The sequence below is a fragment of the Seriola dumerili genome, unplaced genomic scaffold (assembly GCF_002260705.1).
Source record: "Seriola dumerili isolate Sdu_G_001 unplaced genomic scaffold, Sdu_1.0 BDQW01000044.1, whole genome shotgun sequence".
NCBI lineage: Eukaryota > Metazoa > Chordata > Actinopteri > Carangiformes > Carangidae > Seriola > Seriola dumerili.
The window spans coordinates 3,139,437-3,157,213 of NW_019174299.1; the positions used below are offsets into that span (position 1 = coordinate 3,139,437).

At 43.5% G+C, this 17,777-nt stretch overlaps 1 protein-coding gene across 1 annotated transcript in view; it reads left to right on the forward strand.

Annotated features, from left to right (window-relative positions):
* The window catches only part of mybpc2 (myosin binding protein C, fast type), a 29,813-nt gene extending 16,139 nt beyond the window's left edge, over positions 1 to 13,674 (forward strand). The window contains exons 12-27 of the mRNA XM_022739703.1: positions 899 to 1,064; positions 1,576 to 1,682; positions 1,763 to 1,792; positions 2,595 to 2,734; positions 2,976 to 3,135; positions 4,092 to 4,196; positions 4,371 to 4,559; positions 4,697 to 4,831; positions 5,816 to 5,983; positions 6,419 to 6,507; positions 7,526 to 7,721; positions 8,863 to 9,002; positions 10,615 to 10,774; positions 12,099 to 12,235; positions 13,115 to 13,301; positions 13,620 to 13,674. Of these exons, the coding sequence (XP_022595424.1) occupies positions 899 to 1,064; positions 1,576 to 1,682; positions 1,763 to 1,792; positions 2,595 to 2,734; positions 2,976 to 3,135; positions 4,092 to 4,196; positions 4,371 to 4,559; positions 4,697 to 4,831; positions 5,816 to 5,983; positions 6,419 to 6,507; positions 7,526 to 7,721; positions 8,863 to 9,002; positions 10,615 to 10,774; positions 12,099 to 12,235; positions 13,115 to 13,301; positions 13,620 to 13,654 (2,144 nt within the window). The 3' untranslated portion in view covers positions 13,655 to 13,674. The remainder of the gene's footprint in view (positions 1 to 898; positions 1,065 to 1,575; positions 1,683 to 1,762; positions 1,793 to 2,594; positions 2,735 to 2,975; positions 3,136 to 4,091; positions 4,197 to 4,370; positions 4,560 to 4,696; positions 4,832 to 5,815; positions 5,984 to 6,418; positions 6,508 to 7,525; positions 7,722 to 8,862; positions 9,003 to 10,614; positions 10,775 to 12,098; positions 12,236 to 13,114; positions 13,302 to 13,619) is intronic.
* The last annotated feature ends 4,103 nt before the right edge of the window (positions 13,675 to 17,777 follow it).

Sequence of the window (17,777 nt, forward strand, 5' to 3'; positions counted from 1 at the left end):
TTTACGCCTCCAAAACTGATGGCTGGGTCCCGTCTTGCCCTTCAGATATCGGGCAGTCTCTGTTAAATACAAGCCAGACGAATCTCCTAAATTGATTCGAATGCAAGAAGACGTCTGGCCTTCCTCCAGACTAGTCACTCCAGTCATAGTTAGAGTGCACCAGGTGGCCAATATGAACATAGTGTTGCAACCTAAATGGCTAAATAGACTGCTTGCATAAGGTGCACGCCGAGATCATGGAGAAACACCTCATTATTGTAGTGTCCCACAGTGAGTCATGTTGTAGCTGACATTCACAGGAGTCAAGAAAACATAGCCTGGAGGGAAATTAGCACATTGTTTTTCACCAGCTAAGTACCCAAAATACATAAACAAATGGTCCCCCACCCCATTGTAAAAAAAAAAGAAAAAAGCCATTTTTACACTTTTTGGTTTTTGTTCAGAGTGAACTCACGAGAAATTACATGTAAATGACTAAAATTTGGAGGTTTTTGTACATTTGGACAGACAAGATAGTTGTTTCCCCATTTCCAGACTTTGCGCTAAGCTAAGCTAACCACTGGCTAACTCCAGCTACAAATTTATTGTACAGACATGGGGGGTGGTATCAATCATCTCATTTAACTCCAAGAAAGTGAGAAATCTTATAATCCAACATGTTGAACTATTCCTTAAAAATCAGGAATTACGAGTGGATTAGATTAGATTAGATTTTAATTTCTTCAGTACTTCACACTTCTGAAGTATATGTGAAGCTCAGTTCTTCTCCCTTTGCATGCTGAATTTTGACAAGTAATAATTACTGCATTACTGCAGTGCATTTAAAACTTATAGTCACGGGCTGTATTTATCTGAATGCTACGATATGTAGTGATCTATGTTGGTGTGTTTGCTGCAGATAAGGAGCTGCAGGTTCTGCAGAGCATAGCTGACCTGACAGTGAAGGCTGCTGAACAGGCTGTATTCAAGTGCGAAGTGTCTGATGAAAAAGTGACGGGGAAATGGTTCAAGGACGGCGTCGAAGTCCACCCCAGCAATCGCATCAAAATGACACACATTGGAAGGTATTATATCAGACTGCTGTGGCTCCATGTTTGAATGTCAGGCAGCAGTTGCTTTGAGCTCTCTGTCCCAATTTTCATGTGCTGCTACACGTACAATCACATGCAGACACAGCACACAGACTCACACAATGATATAGCTATCACAATAAGCACTGTCTGTCCCATTGCTTGGCAAACTATTACCAAAGGGTTTTCCTAGTTGTTTGACCCATTTCTTGGATTCTGTAGAGCTCTAACCTCTAAACACACACACACACACACACACACACACACACACACACACACACACCCCTAGGGTCTGATGTTTCTCTCAGTAATCCCTCCATCAGAGCTGCCTATGGCAGGAGATATGCCAAGGCGACAGCGGTCACACAAGGTGAAAGCCATTTAGTATGTTTCTCACTCTGCGATATTGCCTCATGGAGTATGTTGCCAGGGCAACTGTCTTTTGCATATATGCGGGTCACAACGAGTGTTGTCTCCTTGGTTACATCTGGTAACATGTCTCCAGGATCCACAAGCTGACGATTGATGACGTGAAGCCTTCAGACGCTGGAGATTATACGTTTGTCCCTGACGGCTACGCTCTTTCTCTCTCCGCAAAACTCAACTTCCTGGGTGAGAGCGACATGCAAACACAAATAAGCATCTGATGTTTTTACTGAATATGAGCTAACCACATATATTTTTCTCCTCAGAGATCAAGATTGACTATGTTCCCCGACAAGGTAAGTCTTGTTTTCTCTAGAATATGTACATTTACATATACATTTATCTTACTGTTTACGGTTCTGTTTAGACACTGGCAGCACTTGGTTAAGGTTAGGGAAAGATTGTGGACTGGTTTAACACAGAAAAGTGACTCCGGACACCATCTTTCAATCACCTGTGTGAATAGTGGCTCAACCTGCCAACTGGGTTGAGCAAAAGTTAGTTTTGAAAAATTTAAAGTAAGGATATGTTTGCACTAGGTATCTACCTGAAAAGAAAGTGCAAATTTTTTCCCACAAACATCAATATGCTGTAAAACTACGTTTCTGGCTGGGGTAAATCGGAGTGCTTTGCTTCTACTTTTTTTGACACACCCGGCAGTACCTGTGGTACACTGTGACGTCACTGCAGCAAGGTAAGTCGTTAAATCACTGGGAGTCAGCGAAAACAAGACTTCCAGCTGCTATTAAGTTGCTCTTTGAACTTCTTTCCGATCATGAAATGCAACACTGACGCAATACTGCAGGTGTCCGTCTTTGAAGAGATAACGCCAAAATTAATTTAAAGTGCTCATGACACGAAAAAAATAATTCAACTGGTAAAATGCTGGTAACACTCTCCTCGGCTCCTAGTGGACACACGCCCTAGCTTGCTTGTTTAGCATCACCCACCTCAACATGATGCTGCTCCCAATGTAAATGCTAAAGTTCAGTTTTCTACCCAGCAGAGTGATCTACTCTGAAAACAACAGAAGCATCAAAGCAGTTATTTTTCTAACCTGACTCACCTCTTTCCTCCCATCTTCTCCTCTAATGAAAGATCCTCCCAAAATCCACCTGGACACCAGCGGCACTGGCAGCAAGAACACCATCACAGTGGTGGCTGGAAACAAACTTCGCCTTGACGTTGAGATCACAGGAGAGCCGGCGCCCACCGTGTGCTGGATGAAAGGAGACCAAGTGAGGGAGAACACAGAGGGATTCTCACCACTCACCTCATACACACTCAAACACACGTCAGATACTTTCTACCTCTGTGCGTCAATCAGAGACTCCAGCCGTTAGTCACAGTACAAAAGAAGAATGACACATGAATTAGAGTGGGGAGGTTGCATCACCTTTCATTGTGGCAGCTGTGCGACACCGTTCTCTTCAACAGTGCCCTTTGTTCTGTCTGTCTCTGTCCTGCCCGGTGTGATAGGTGTTGTCTGAGGCCGAGGGACGGGTCCGCGTGGAGACGAGGAAGACCCTGAGCAGCTTTGTAATAGAGGGGGCGGAGAAAGAAGATGAGGGCCACTACTCCATCACCGTGACTAACCCTGCTGGAGAGGACAAGGCTGAACTCTTTGTCAAGATCGTGGGTCAGTGGATTCTTTTCATTTTCCTGCCTTTTGTTGCTCCCATCCTCTTTTTCCTGGCTCACTGAGAGTGGGATGGTTCTGAGCTGAGACTGGGTAATGGTCGGAAAATATTGATGCAAAATGAGTGAAAATAATCCAAAATTATCACTGTTGGTTCCATTTTTTGAAACCTTGCATCATCTGAATGTTGCATATTGTAGCCAGACGTGTATTCAGAAATGCTGTAACCTGTATTGCATATTGAATGTTTTCATATTCATGGTAGTTTTACGTTTATTTTCACATAATTAAAAAAAAAACAAAAAAACTAGATAATCGTAGGCTAGGTTATTGTTGAGCATTAATGCAGATAAATGCGAGTGTTACCCTGTAATCATGACTGCATAACTTTGATACCTGTAAAAGCAGAGAGCATGTTCATTGTGAGCATGGCTTGTTTTTAAAATTGATAACGCATCAGTAATGTAAATGTACAATTTAACAAGTAATTATATACCATAATCTTGGCCCTGATATAGGCAGAGAGCATATTCAATGTGATGGCCTTCAAGCTCATTCAGGACATGAATAATAACCAATGACTGGAATGTTGTTAAAACATATTAAAAGATCTAAAACACTACAGCATGCGTTGAAAGACTATGCTTTGCTATATGGTTGGCAGTAGTGGCGAAGTATACATGATTTGGCGTGCTGATACAACATTTTAAGTACACATTTGACAAAAAGTCAAAATTATTTGATTTGGTTAAAAAAAAAAAAAAAAGCTACGAACATATATGGAGGTTTAAATGGGATAATTTCACTCTGCAACTCTCACCTGCATGCTTCCTTACATACTGTACTGCCTAAAAATCCCACTTCCTCACACTCACCCACATCCAAGCCTTCTCTCATTTGTCTCTCTGTTTCATCTCTCCTCTCTTTCCATTTCCGACTGTAACCTGCCTCTCCAGATGTGCCCAACCCTCCTGAGAATGTCAAATGCACGTCAGTTGGCGAGGACTCTGCCACGATCACATGGGACCCTCCTGCAATTGACGGCGGAGTTCCCGTTAAAGGTACCCCTGAAACACACAGCATCTAATGTTCACATCTGATGTCTTCCTCCCAGGGGGAAACAGCAGTTTAGAAGCCTCTGTGTTTATTACAGTGCAATGTTTTTGAACTCCTTTCCAAAGAACCGCTGAGCCACTTTTAATGATTTCACCGTATGTTGATATCGCCTCCTCCAGGGTACCTGATGGAGAGGAAAAAGATTGGCTCGTCCAGATGGACCAGGCTCAACTTTGATGTTTATGAGTCCACCACGTACGAGGCGAAGAAGATGATTGAGGGCGTTCTTTATGAGATGAGAGTGTTTGCAGTCAACGGCATCGGCGTCTCTCAGCCCAGTGCAAGCTCGAAGCCCTTCATGCCCATTGGTGCGTTGCCATTTGTCATTAGCAGAATGGTTAATTAACAGAGGTTTTGCACACAATGCTCATTGAGGCAGCTTAACCTACCTCCCATCCCATTTACACTGGGTATTAACGTATTAATTAGCTCCTGTCTCTCTCAGCCCCCACCAGCGAGCCCACTCGTCTCATAGTGGATGATGTGACAGACACTACCTGCGCACTCAAGTGGCGTCCTCCAGAGAAAATCGGAGCAGGCGGCATCGATGGTTACATCATTGAGTACTGCAAAGAAGGAAGTAAATATATGCAAAAATAGACACCACTGAATACTAAGGTGTTATTGAGGGTTTATCATTTGTAACTAATGGTGGCATTAAATCTATAAAGCATTAAACTGATGCATTATAGATCTATATTAGTTTTGGGTTATTAGTTAATTAAGGTGGGGAAAAATCCATTTGGTTGATGTCCATTCTTCTCCAGCACAACTTTCTTTATCTTTTTAGCTGTGCAAACCCTTTTTAGCTAGCTAGCATGAGAGAGCCAGTCACGCTGAAGGAGGATACACCAACCAACGAGATTTTTCAGAAACCCAAAAGTTGTTGGCACATCTGTCTAACTTTCCTACCAACAATAATAACCAAGCTTAACTTTCAAGGCCAGATCATATCATTCAATTAAATGATAAGCATTAGTTTGTTTAACCACAGGGTATGTTAAAAAAAAAGCCCAACTTGACACCTAGCAAATCTACAGTGTTTTAGCTTTAGCCTTAGCCGCAGTGTTTTACAATTATTTCATATCATGCGCATATTTAAGCCCCCTTTTACAAGATTCTCATTTTCAGGTCAGCCATAGACAACGTTTTCAACAAGCTCCTAAAGCTAATGTCAGCTAAATGAGCTAACCAGCTACAGCTAATAAAATATGTAATTGACAGTCATCATTTCATTCGGCAAACCTGACAGTTGCCAGGTAGAAATGGGAAGTCTATTTTTGTCAACTTCCGTCTGAAATCAAGGATCCAAGTACTGAGAATTTCAAGTGGTATATTTGCCATCATTATCACTGTAAACAGCATAATATCCTACGTGAGGATGTAAAGCTTGACAAGTGTAGAAACAGAAACTTGGGGGAGCAGAGCTTAGCAAACAGTCAATTAGTGAACAACATTCACACCTGATTCCTGATGAGCTTCTCAACATTACCCTGGGACCAGAAAACCAGACTGATTCTGTTTTTTCTGGTCTGTTCCTTGTCTGATCCGACTCATCCCTCAGGTGACCAGTGGGTGCAGGCTAATGAGGAACCAGTGTCAAAGAACCAGTACAGGGTGAAGGGTCTCCCAGTGGGGGAGAAGATGCTATTCAGAGTGGTGGCTGTCAACATCGCCGGGCGCAGCCCCCCCGCCACTCTCTCCCAGGCCATCACTATCAGAGAGATCATGGGTGAGATACATGTTTTAACTTGTCTGCCTTTTTAAAAAAAAATTTAACAGAAATCCAACATATATTTTACTGATATATGGATATATTTCATATTGTTCATATTAAATCTGTTAAAGCTGTAACAGAAACCTAGTTTGGTACCAGTACAGTAAACAGTTAATTATGAAGTTTACCACTTATCTGTAATAAAATTACTGTAAACCTTCTCATAGATTGTTTCTTAACCATATACTACATCTAAGAAGGAATACACTAGTAATACTATGTATTTTCATGTCTCAATAATTTATATTTATGGTACACACACAGTCATAACCAAACACATAATATACAAACTGTACATGCTGTACATTTAATACAGCTACACTCCCCCACACACCCACAAACCCCACTCCTCTCATCTCCTTTGCCGTCTGTCCTGTGTCCACCACCCAGAGCATCCTAAGATCCGTCTGCCTCGCAATCTGAGAACCAAACTCATCTCGGTTGTGGGCGAGAAGGTGAACTTGGTCATCCCCTTCCAGGTTAGTCCAACTGTGGCCAAGCTCCTGCTGGATTTTGTTTTTTGTTTTTTGTCAGTCTAAAAGCAGACTTTTGATTATACGGACTAGATTAGACAGAGTAACAGAGTAAAACCAGTTCTGGCAAGCTTCTGCTATACAAGGTGCTTAAAGATTACAAGGTTGATTTCCCACTGACCTTGTGCTAAATGGCCAGATCAGACTCTAAATTTGTTTTATTTGGAAAATGGACAAAAATGCAGCAGAAGCCTAAAAAGCCACTCCATGATCCACATAAAATAGGTCATCGCACAGGGGTTTCAGGTGAAGTCTGGAGTGGTTTATTTGAAATAAAAACTCAACTGGGCCAAGAAGACAGACAAGAGATATGTTTAAAACAGCCTGTTTTCATTTACGGTTGCCCATAGTTTTCTGTAACATATCCAAATGAACTTTACTTGCGTATTCTTGAGAGAGGAAATAACCAAATAACTGCTTAAGACATCCCTTCTGCTGCAATCTGATAGGGCAGTTTTTTTCCCTCTGAAATGCAAATCAGATCTGTAAACCCTGCAAGTAGCAGAGAGAGCAGCAGCTCAAAGGGCACAAGGAGCATCACATCATTTGACAGCAGCTTGCAAATTGTTGTAATGGTGAAAAGAAGCGAAGCATAAGTAGCAAAGAGGGAAGCCATTGTTATAAATAAAAATAGACAAGAGAAAGTGAGCCTTAGCTCGGCTTGCTTTTGAAGAAGCAAGATGAAAAGCATACTCGGAGACAGAGGACGTGGCTTCACGACGCTCTCCTGGGAGAGAAGAGCACCCACGGCTCTGTGGACAGACTCTACTCATGATGGAATATGTTTTCTAACTAAGGCTGAGACATGTTTAACCAGAACAGGACGCAACAAAACAGTTCACAGCCAAAACATGATGAATTTTCTGTCGCAAAAAAATTAAAAACAGTGTTCTTTGAGACATTAATCGCAAGACTAATTCACAGATTTCTTTGTCTTGATTCCTTCCTGTCGCTGTGACTGCAGGGTAAGCCACGCCCCATCGTGAACTGGCTCAAAGACGGCGTTCCCCTGGAGGACAAAACGGTGGGAACTCGCACCAGTGAAGTGGACAGCATCCTCTTCATCCGCTCGTCAGAGAGAGCCCACTCTGGAATTTACACGCTGTCTGTCCAGATCGAGAACATGTCGGATAGCGCTGACATACACATCCAGGTCGTAGGTCAGTCCCGTCATGGCACAGACAACCCTCTTAGCTCCACCTTGACGCTCCCTGTTGCATGTTCTCTCATTAAGATTAGAACACCGTGCACGGATCCTGCTTCACATGCTACACTGTTAATAACCCGTTTGGAGTGGGATGTTGGCTTGAGGCCAAATCTGTGACATGTCATGAGTTTCTCTTTTTTTTTTCCTCTCTCAAAGTTGATGATAATTCCTAATTTCATACTCCTAAGGATCTGTGACTCAAAGTAGCAAATCATCAAAGCGTTGATTCCCCTCTCTCGAGTAATCCTTGCTCTTGCACTGCTACATGTGGCCCGCCAGCTCATTCCTCAGCTTACGGCTCGTCTCCCCGGGTCAGGGTACCGGGGTGGATTATTTGGCGGGGCTCCGCTGGGATTATTTGCGTGTAGACTGGGATTAGGTTTGGATTTTGAGGGCTACTCTGTCACTTCCTCTGCTGAGAAGGTTGAGCTAATGAGAGGCTGCAGCTCCTCTGATCAGCCCCCCCCCCTTCAACTGAGGTGTCACCACACTCTTTCAGCAGGAGACATTGCAGGAAGGATTAACGGGCAAAAACAGTTGTACTGCTCACAGTTTGTACTGTACTCCACAGAGGAGCGCGTGCAGAGCAAGATTAATGACAAATACATTACTATGTTGTACAGTATTTCTGTACGCCGCTGTGTATAGCACAGGCCACACAGAGGGATCGATGATAAACACACTGCATTCTTCTGCTCTGTAATCCGCACAGACAAAGAGTGCTATTTCTCAGTTTGCCAGCTCTATGCCAACACAGTTTTCCCAGTAATGTATGCATCTATCACCGACTTTCCTTGAACCTTTGTCTTCTGCTCTGCTAATCTGTCAATTTTTGCCAAATCTCTTCTGCTGCAAGTGTTGACTTCTTTCTCTCCACGGGACTTCCCTACTCCAGATCTGTTTATCAATCTCTGTACCTCTAAAAGCTTCCCCGCATCTCTACCCAGGCAGGGAGAAAGAGTTAGTTATCTCCGCCAGCTGTACAGTATGTTCTCTCCTGCTCATGACTGCCTAATGAACTTGTCTCGTTCACAGTTTCACACAAAATCCTCCAACTCTGTCTTCGGCTCTGTCTCCTCTCATGATCCCACCAGAAAAGCCCGGTCCTCCCATCGCCGTGCATGTCACAGATGTGTGGGGTTTCAACGCCGCGCTGGATTGGAAGCCGCCCAAAGACGACGGCAACTGTGAGATTATCGGCTACACCATTCAGAAGTCTGACAAGACGACTAAGGTACACGTGACGAGAAATGCAAGGGAGTGTTGATGTAGGGGTTCAGGCGACTTAACTCACTGGCTGCCATATTGGAGGCCTGAGCTTCTTAACAGGAAAAAAAAAAGGTTAATGTTTGTCACTTTTAGGTCTGCATGCTTGCCTGCTATTTGTTAACTAGACTTAACTAACTGGTCAGTAACATCCCCTAACTGTGTTGACAACACAGTTGACTCGAGCGTTAGTTAATGTATCCAGCAGGAGCTAACATGAGAGCCGGTTAATAATCTAAAAATATTACACAATTTACACATTATTAGTTCGACTTATTTTAATTATTTATAATAATAATGAATTATTTTATCTCATGTAAAGTATAGAATTAATGTTGTTCTGTCACAGTTACTGTAAAGCTGGAAGTAAGCTCCTGCGGAAACACACTGATACATTAAATGGTCTCGCTCCAAATTATATCCAAAACTTAATAACCCCATATGCGCCTGGGTGTTCACTTAGACCGGTGGATGGAGCTCTGCTGGTTATTCCTATGTCTCAGCAAGTGATGAAAGGTGAGCGGGCCTTTGCTGTTAGAGTCCCCAAACTGTGGGACCGTCGACCTATGGAGATCAGACAGGCAGCATCATCGAGACTCTTCTCAAAACATTCTTTTACCTGAAAGCTTTTATGAATGTTTGATATATTCTTGTGTTTGATTTTCCAACTATATACACAATTATATTTTTGTGTATTATTATTATATTCCTTTATTTCATCACCTTCTTTAAAGCAATTTGTAAATTTGTTAACAAAAGTGCTATATAAATGAAGTTTATGAATTTATATTATTATTATTATTATTACACATAAAACGCAAAGGGATTTTGGTTTCCTGATTTGTTCTACATTTTAAAACATTTCGAAACGTTACCCTGCTTGCTAGTGAACGTGTACGTTATACGGCCTGTCCGTGTAAATATAAAAAAACTTGTACAAACACTTGTGTGCAAGTATAACTTCAGTTTAAGGCAGTTGCATTTTACACTTCAACAAGCAAACAGCTTTACTTTTACCCACAATTGTTCCAACTATGATGTCAAATCCAAACAGTGTCCTCGCTTTATTTTTCAGATGGTTATTTGCCATTTTTTTTCCATTTTGTGTTTTGGAGAAAAGAGCAACAGCCTGGTTGACTGACAGGGCAACACAGTGTGCACTAGCTCAGAGGGACAGTTGATTATGGATTGAATATTTTACCCATGTTCAAATTTCAAATGAATAAAGACAGCCGCCTGATGGTTTGTAGTATGCAGTGAAGATACAAGACACAGGAAGAGAAGGTGCGACCTGAGTATGGACTGGAAAGCTAAACACTTGCATCGATGCCTTTTGACGCTTCTATCCGTACCTGCTTGGAGGTTTGCCGTGTAGCTGCAAAGCCCGACTGTACCGTCATGGTCATTATGTGTTTATGAATCAACTGGACGGTGGACTAGAAGAACATGGATGCTGGGGATAGAAGATTCTTCAGCTTATCCAGATCTCAGCCTCAGCCATAAGCCTCTCTGAACCTCTGCTTTTCCCCCACCCCTCTCTCTCTCTCTCTCTCTCTCTTTCTGTCTCTCTCTCACATCAGGAATGGTTCACGGTCTATGAGCACAACCGCAGGCCCAGCTGCACTGTGTCTGACCTGGTCATGGGGAACGAGTATTCCTTTCGAGTGTTCAGTGAAAACATCTGTGGCCTCAGTGACGACGCTGGCATCAGCAAGAACACCGCCATCATCACCAAATCAGGTAATGAGACCCCTGCAGAGCACCGTGCTCCGTAACATGGTAGTGCTGCTTTTGATGCCAAGGAACATGTGACGCATGCTGAGCTGTAGGCCACAATATATTTATTTCAAACATAAATTACTTACCTACTGTATTGAAAGAAGAAAGCCATCAGGAACGGTGGTTAACAATGCACATGATAAAATGAATGTAATATGACTTTTAACATAATTGTTGGTCGTCATTAACTACTTACAAATAATATAAAGAAAATGAATTCACAGGGATTGTGCTTAACGGAAATATTCTTTGACAGACTGTTTAATAACATTTTAATACTGGCCGCGGATTATGAAAGCAACTAGGCTGGGAAATTAACACCTGCCACCAGCCAAATGCTGCTAATGTTGTTGTGTTGTTGCATTTGCTTACTCCACCAGAAGATTTGGCAGCCAACCAGCCAATCTCTTTTGTGTTCCAAGGAGCAGTCTGGCCTATAAAATTGTGAGAATTGTTGATCATAGTCGCCCACCTGACCTCAGGATGAAACAAAAGTCCGTTTCCTCTCTCTAGATAATTAAAAATCGTGATCGCCAAATTAAAACAATTTGCTAGTGTAACAGAATGTGGTATGGTATTAAAAGCAAAACAGCACAGTAGGTTATCAATTAAGCATTTGAATTTGAATGTTTTACTCAGTTCTTCGACGGAGTCCTAGTCCTACCCGTGCTTCATTCAACAAATGGTGTCTGAGGCCATTTCTGCTTTCCTTATACAGACTATTGACAATTGACAAATCACCAGAGATTTCACGTATACAAAACAGAAACATCAGTGACCATGGTGCAAAACATCTTTTCAGATAATATTTCTAGTAAACTTAATCTTTCATCTTAATCCATCAAGGGGTAAAAAGGTTTAATATCCATTCTTAAAACAAGCAAACTTACACCCTAACTATCACTTGTATGTATGTCTATATCTACGTACTCTTGGTGCACTTCTTTACCCGATCTCCTTGCACTTACCGCATAGATGCAGTAGTTAGCACTTCCACCAAGGTTTCCTACTGCACTGAAGCTTAAGTGCTGTCTCTCTCTTGTAAGTCCCTTTGGGTGAAAGCATCTAAATGAGCAAATGTAAAATGCAACTAATTCTGTATTCTTCCAACCTCACATGCTTCATATGAGGAAGCTGGAAACAGCCTCAGAGGTCGTTCCTGATGGAAGCCAAAAACTAAATTCTCAATTTTCACAGACTTGCACTTGAAGCTCATGCTGGTCTGCACCTCTCTATGTGTTCCTAAGATTAAGTTAATGCACGAACCACTTTTCCGCCCGTCCAGGTTTGGACTATAACCCTGCACCCTTCAGGGAGAAGGACATGAACAGATCCCCCAAGTTCACAGCGCCCCTGGTGGACAGAAGTGTGGTTGCGGGTTACACCACCGCCATCAGCTGTGCCGTCCGCGGCCACCCCAAGGTATGAACGTCTCTGCAGGAAAACAGTGTGTGTCAGGGAAGCCATTTCTTTCTTAACCAGTTCTGGCCTTTGAGTGGTGATTATTTTCTATGCTTTGATTAATCGATTTAAAAAAAAAAATACTTCACGTATTTCAGTGGAATTTGATTGAAAGTTAGTTCATGGACCTCTCCTCATGAAAACTGTCAAATTATTTACTCTTATTATTTCAATATGTTTATTTTGTTGCTGATCCAGATGTAGATCCAGATTACACTTTTAAAAACATAACTATATAAAATATGAATCTGAAGAATAAAAAAATATGGACCATTATTATATAAAATATTTGTAAGAAGTCATCGTGACACCAGAGGAACACTAAAGGATTCAGCCTAGAAAGCTGTGGATTATACAGTATGACGCAATGTCCCAGCTGTACACAAAATATACACTTCATCACTTTAGCTCCACCCAGCCTGCATACACTTCACCGACATTGGCCCCTGGTCACTCTGCTGCGAGGGTACGCCACAGATTTCATGCTTTGTGTTTTTCAGAGCGAGCGTGCAAGTTTAAAGTGTCAAACAGTGAGTGGGGAACAGTCAGAGAGGATTTTGATGCCTTTGCAGCAGAAGTGTATTTTTATGTCTGAAGCTAGAACAAGAGGTGGAGCAGAAAGATCTTTGAACACACGTTTTTTTTTTTTTATATCCCGCCGAATCGGCAAAGATTTGTCAAGCCGAAATGTTGACCTAATTTCACCCCTTCCCTCTCCTCCCCTCCCCTCTAACATCCCTCGCTCTGTTTATACACTCCCTCCTCCTTTTTCTCTCCTCCATCCCGCCAATTTTTGCCTCCTCCTCCTCCTCCTCCTTCTCAAACATACCGTTTCCTCAGCCAAAGATCATTTGGATGAAGAACAATATGATCATCGGTGAAGATCCCAAGTTCCTGATGCAGAACAACCAGGGTGTGTTGACTCTAAACATCCGCAAGCCTAGCCTGTTCGACGGGGGCAGATACTCCTGCAGGGCCATCAACGATCTCGGGCAGGACGAGGTGGAGTGCAAGCTGGAGGTTCGAGGTACGCTGCCTGAAATTCTCTTCCCATAATGCCACAGATCCAAAAGCAGTGAGCTGGAGCGCGACCTGGGTTTTTTCTCTGACAGTCTTCAATAAAGCTCAGCATGACAAATCTCCATCTCCTCAACCCTTTGACTGATCTCTTGTTTGTGAAACCGCAGCTGAAATTCGAGCCTGCCTGCGCTAAAAATAAATCACCTTATTGTATTTGTCAGTTAAAGTTTCAGAGCCACAGACGACTCTTGAGTGCTGTAGTCTCTTTCAACAGGATGATCTACCGGCCTCTCATGCCGATTAAAATTTCTCTTTTTCTCCACAGCCATACAAGAGAAAGGACAGGAGGCGAAGAAATGAGCGACAGCACGAAACAGCAGAGGATACAGTTGAACAGGAATAGTAATGGATTATGTATAACGGGATAGTCATGAATAAATATGATTAGAATAGATCACTGGTGAGGCACTAAAGCCAACCCCCCCCCCTCCAGCCTCCCCCCCCTTCCTGTATGCTTGCCTTTCACCGCTGCAATGACGAATGCCACATCCGTAATATGCCATAAATTCTTACAGCAAGCTGCCACCTTGTCACTTCCTGACTGAGAGACGCCACAGAGTAGTGTAGTAGCACTGCCCCGCTGTGACCACACGCAGATGGATTCTTCTTATCTGTGAAGTGGACCTGTCACTGAACACACTTATAAAACAGCCTTTCATCCATTACGGCTTCCTGTGTGGTCTGTTTTGTGTCCGCGACGTTTTTATAGGTTGGGATGAATTTATGATTGTGATGCAGCTGTAGCGCTGACACGCAGCGCAGTGTGACCGACATGACTGCACATCTCCGCCTCCTTTGCTGCGGTGTTAGGTGTGTGTGTGTGTGTGTGTGTGTGTGTGTGTGTGTGTGGGGGGGGGGGCCCTGTCAGCCCTGTGATGGTTGAATGGAGGGATCGTTGTTCAGCCAGGCATGGCCGGCATCATGGAGCCACCAGGATTAAAGGGGTTCTTCTGCGCAGATAAAGATGTGCTGCGTCCTTCACACACACACACACACACACACGCACTCTCCCTCTCTTTACCCATTCCCGCTTGCTCTTGCACTATACTCCTCATGGAATGACCTATAGTGGTAGGCCTTTACAGATACATGGCTTACACTCATGCACATGCAAACGCAAACACATACCCCGAATCAGGGTCTCATTAGCATCACACACTAGAGACTAATTAATGCACCCATCAACACTGCCCTAATTAGCTCTCCCACGTCATTACTGAGCAAACGAATTACCGCTAATTTACACACCCGCAAAACAAACACAGAACCGTCTCTGCTGGGAGAGTCCGCCGCGGCTCGCCTCGCACACCAAATTAAAGCCTCACCGATGTGCTGCAACCCAGACCGCCGTCCCAAGTGACCCCGCCCTCCCTTACATACACATATACACACACACACCCCTAATTCGACCAATCTGACAGAGGAAAGATCAAGTTAGAGACAAAAAGCAGAAGTTCTGACTGAACACATCAAATAGTTTGTGGAGTTTCCTGCTGCAGAGCAAATACACCGGCCTCCTCTGAGGGTGCTTCACTCCCCAGGCCTGTCCCACCGCCGACCACATGAGGACCTGGTCTCACGTCTCTCCAGCAGAGGGGGTAAGAGCACAGTGACAAAGACCACGACTGACCATCATTAGTGTCTGTGGTGTAATTGAGAGTGGCACGCTATTAAGAACTATTACATTACCAACGCATCACCGAGTGAAGCTTCGTACCTGAAGGCGTCCAGAAGACACGTTCCAGCCTAATCCTGACGCTTGGCACTCGCCCTGAAACATTCGGCGCTTCTTGAGCACAACAGATCACATTGCCTCCTTTACATTGCAGCATGCTGTTCAAGATGAGTCGAAACAGGGTGAGGGCATAAGTGCCCAGATAAAGCAGGGAAAAGCCTCCAGATACCTGAAAGTAGGCCACGATTGGTTGCACAGTAGACCTGCAGTGCAGCACAAAGCTTAAATTTTGAACCCTGTCGAGCAGTAAATGACTACGGTGAGTGAGTGTGTGCTTGTGCGTGGATTATGTGTGGTGTTGATATAATCTTATTGTCAGTTAGCCCGAAACACAGCGTGGTGTGTTACTCCGCTGATTGACACATGAAAGCAGCGCTGAAGGTACACCGCATGCTACTTTGCATGGAAGTTTTGGGAAAAACAGATTCTTCCTCAGAAAAAAAAAAAACAGTGTGCAAACTCGATACTCCACCTGAGCTCTACCCTCTGTTCCCGCTCTCAAAAGTGATGTTCAGTTGCTAAGCAATCAAACTAATTGTATCTACTGGCATCATCCGCAAGCCTTGAGGAACTTTCAAAAACACGGGAAGGTGCAGGTTTGCAATGCTACTGTCTGTGTGTGTATGAGTGTGTCTGTGTGTTTGTGTGTGTGTGTGTGTCTCCTCAGTTTAAGAATGCTGTAAGTAGTAAGCCGGAAAAAAATAATAATAATAGAGCATTTTGTTTTCCCCTCATTCCCTGTGACACACCTTAAGGCTCTTTAAGTTTGTGATGTCTGAATGAATAATTAATGAAGGAAGCATGGCAGCCCAGGAGTAAACGGCTTCTTCGCGCGCACTGTATCTTCTCTGCTGTCTTTCCAATATTAGAACAGGCCTGCCTCAGACGAAAGACGAGACAAAAGAGAGTGACAAGACGAGTCTTACCACCAGGCGAAAAGGGAGGGAGAATCAGTGGGGTGCTAGTGTGTGTGTGTGTGTGTGTGTGTGTGTGTGTGTGTTTAAGAAAAGAAAGACAAGAGATACCAGAGAGACAGAAAAAGACCTCCTGAAACAGTAGGATGGAGGGAACTATAATTATGCAAGTAATTATACACGAAATCACAGACTTGGAGTGAGAGAGGAAGAGATAGAGGGAGAGAGGAAGAGCACTGGAGGAAAAGAGCCTTGCAGTGAGTCTCATCCGTGTAATTACAGTATAAGAACTAAATGAAACAGAGGGAGAATACACACACATATATACGGGACCGTCTACCTGTTTTCCCTGCACTGCACACAACGTCCATCCACCTACTTTGAGCAGTACTGTACCTTTCACCACATATTCACACAGACTTATTGTCTTCATCCTCTGTTGCGCTGTTTTTTTTTGTTGTTTTGTTTCGGTTGCCATGGTGTGCCCTATTGAATACCTGTGTGACTTATACCATGTGTCATCGTGTTCATTGATTAAGGAGCCTACACCCTCCCTGAGCTCACAGCCCATATAATGAGCACAATGTATCTGAGGGGGTGGAGGCGTTAAAGGAGAGAGATGCCCTCACATTTCACAATAATGACAACTTCATGGATTGCGTGCGGCTGACGGGAACAGACAGCTTCGTCCACACTGAGGGCATTTTCGCAAGATGCTGGTCAGGGTCGGCAGGATTATAGTCAAGGTTAGGATTGGCGTTGGGTTGGAGGAGGGACTTGTTTTGAAGTCTTAAATCCTGATAAATAAAAATAAAAAAAAAAATCATAATTTCTTTTCAACAATTTGCCTTTGTGCAGTAGTTGATACTGTAGACGGAAAAACATGAGAGAGCAAGGGTGATGCAACAGCGGTTCCTAGCCGGAGGTGAACCGCAGACGTCGCAATTGGCCACGGGGACAACCTGTCAGATCTTGGTTTATTAGCTTTTATACAGTCCCTGGATAGACACGACATAGACAAGAAACTGAAGCCGTAGTGCAGTTAAATACAAAACGACATGTAAACGTTTTCTTTTTTCAAAATGAAACAAAGCAAATGATGCCGAGCTCTAGGATGAGGCAGAACTGACGAAGGATCAGGTTTGTGTCTGCTATTTTGCAGCATTTTTCTCAGTATATCAGCACTGAACACGGTCCAGGTCACAGGGGAAGCAGGCTAAACAATGCAGCCCAGACGTCCTTCTCCCCAGTCGCAGCTTTCAGCTCCTCCTGGTGTATCCCGAGGTGTTCTCAACCTAGATGAGATGCATTATTATGGGATGTGTGTTTTCGGGAGTCTCCTCTTTCAGGCGACATCCACGCTAATACAGTACGTTTTAGTTTTAAAAAGGCATCACTTCCGCTACGGTTTCACCTGGCGTCCACACTACCCCGGATTTTTCAAACCCCTCGAACTGAGACTTTTGGAAATGCTGCTGACCCTGTTTTAATTTCAAAACCTCAGGGTCGTGTTTGAGTCTGGACGGGCAGAAATACAGATTTTTGGAAAGGATGACGCAGACACTCACGTTCGCCTCCTGATCGGGTCTTATCAGTGACGAGTGGCTAATGCAACACGGATAATGAATTACAAGTGTTACTGACCCGGTTGTCTTTGTTAGCAGCTGTTGCGCAGTTATATTCAGATTTTAACGCTGCAACTGCCTTTGCTCCTTGTTCATAGTATTTTCTGCAACTAACCAACTGTAAAGCAGATAATCTGTTTCTTGTTTAC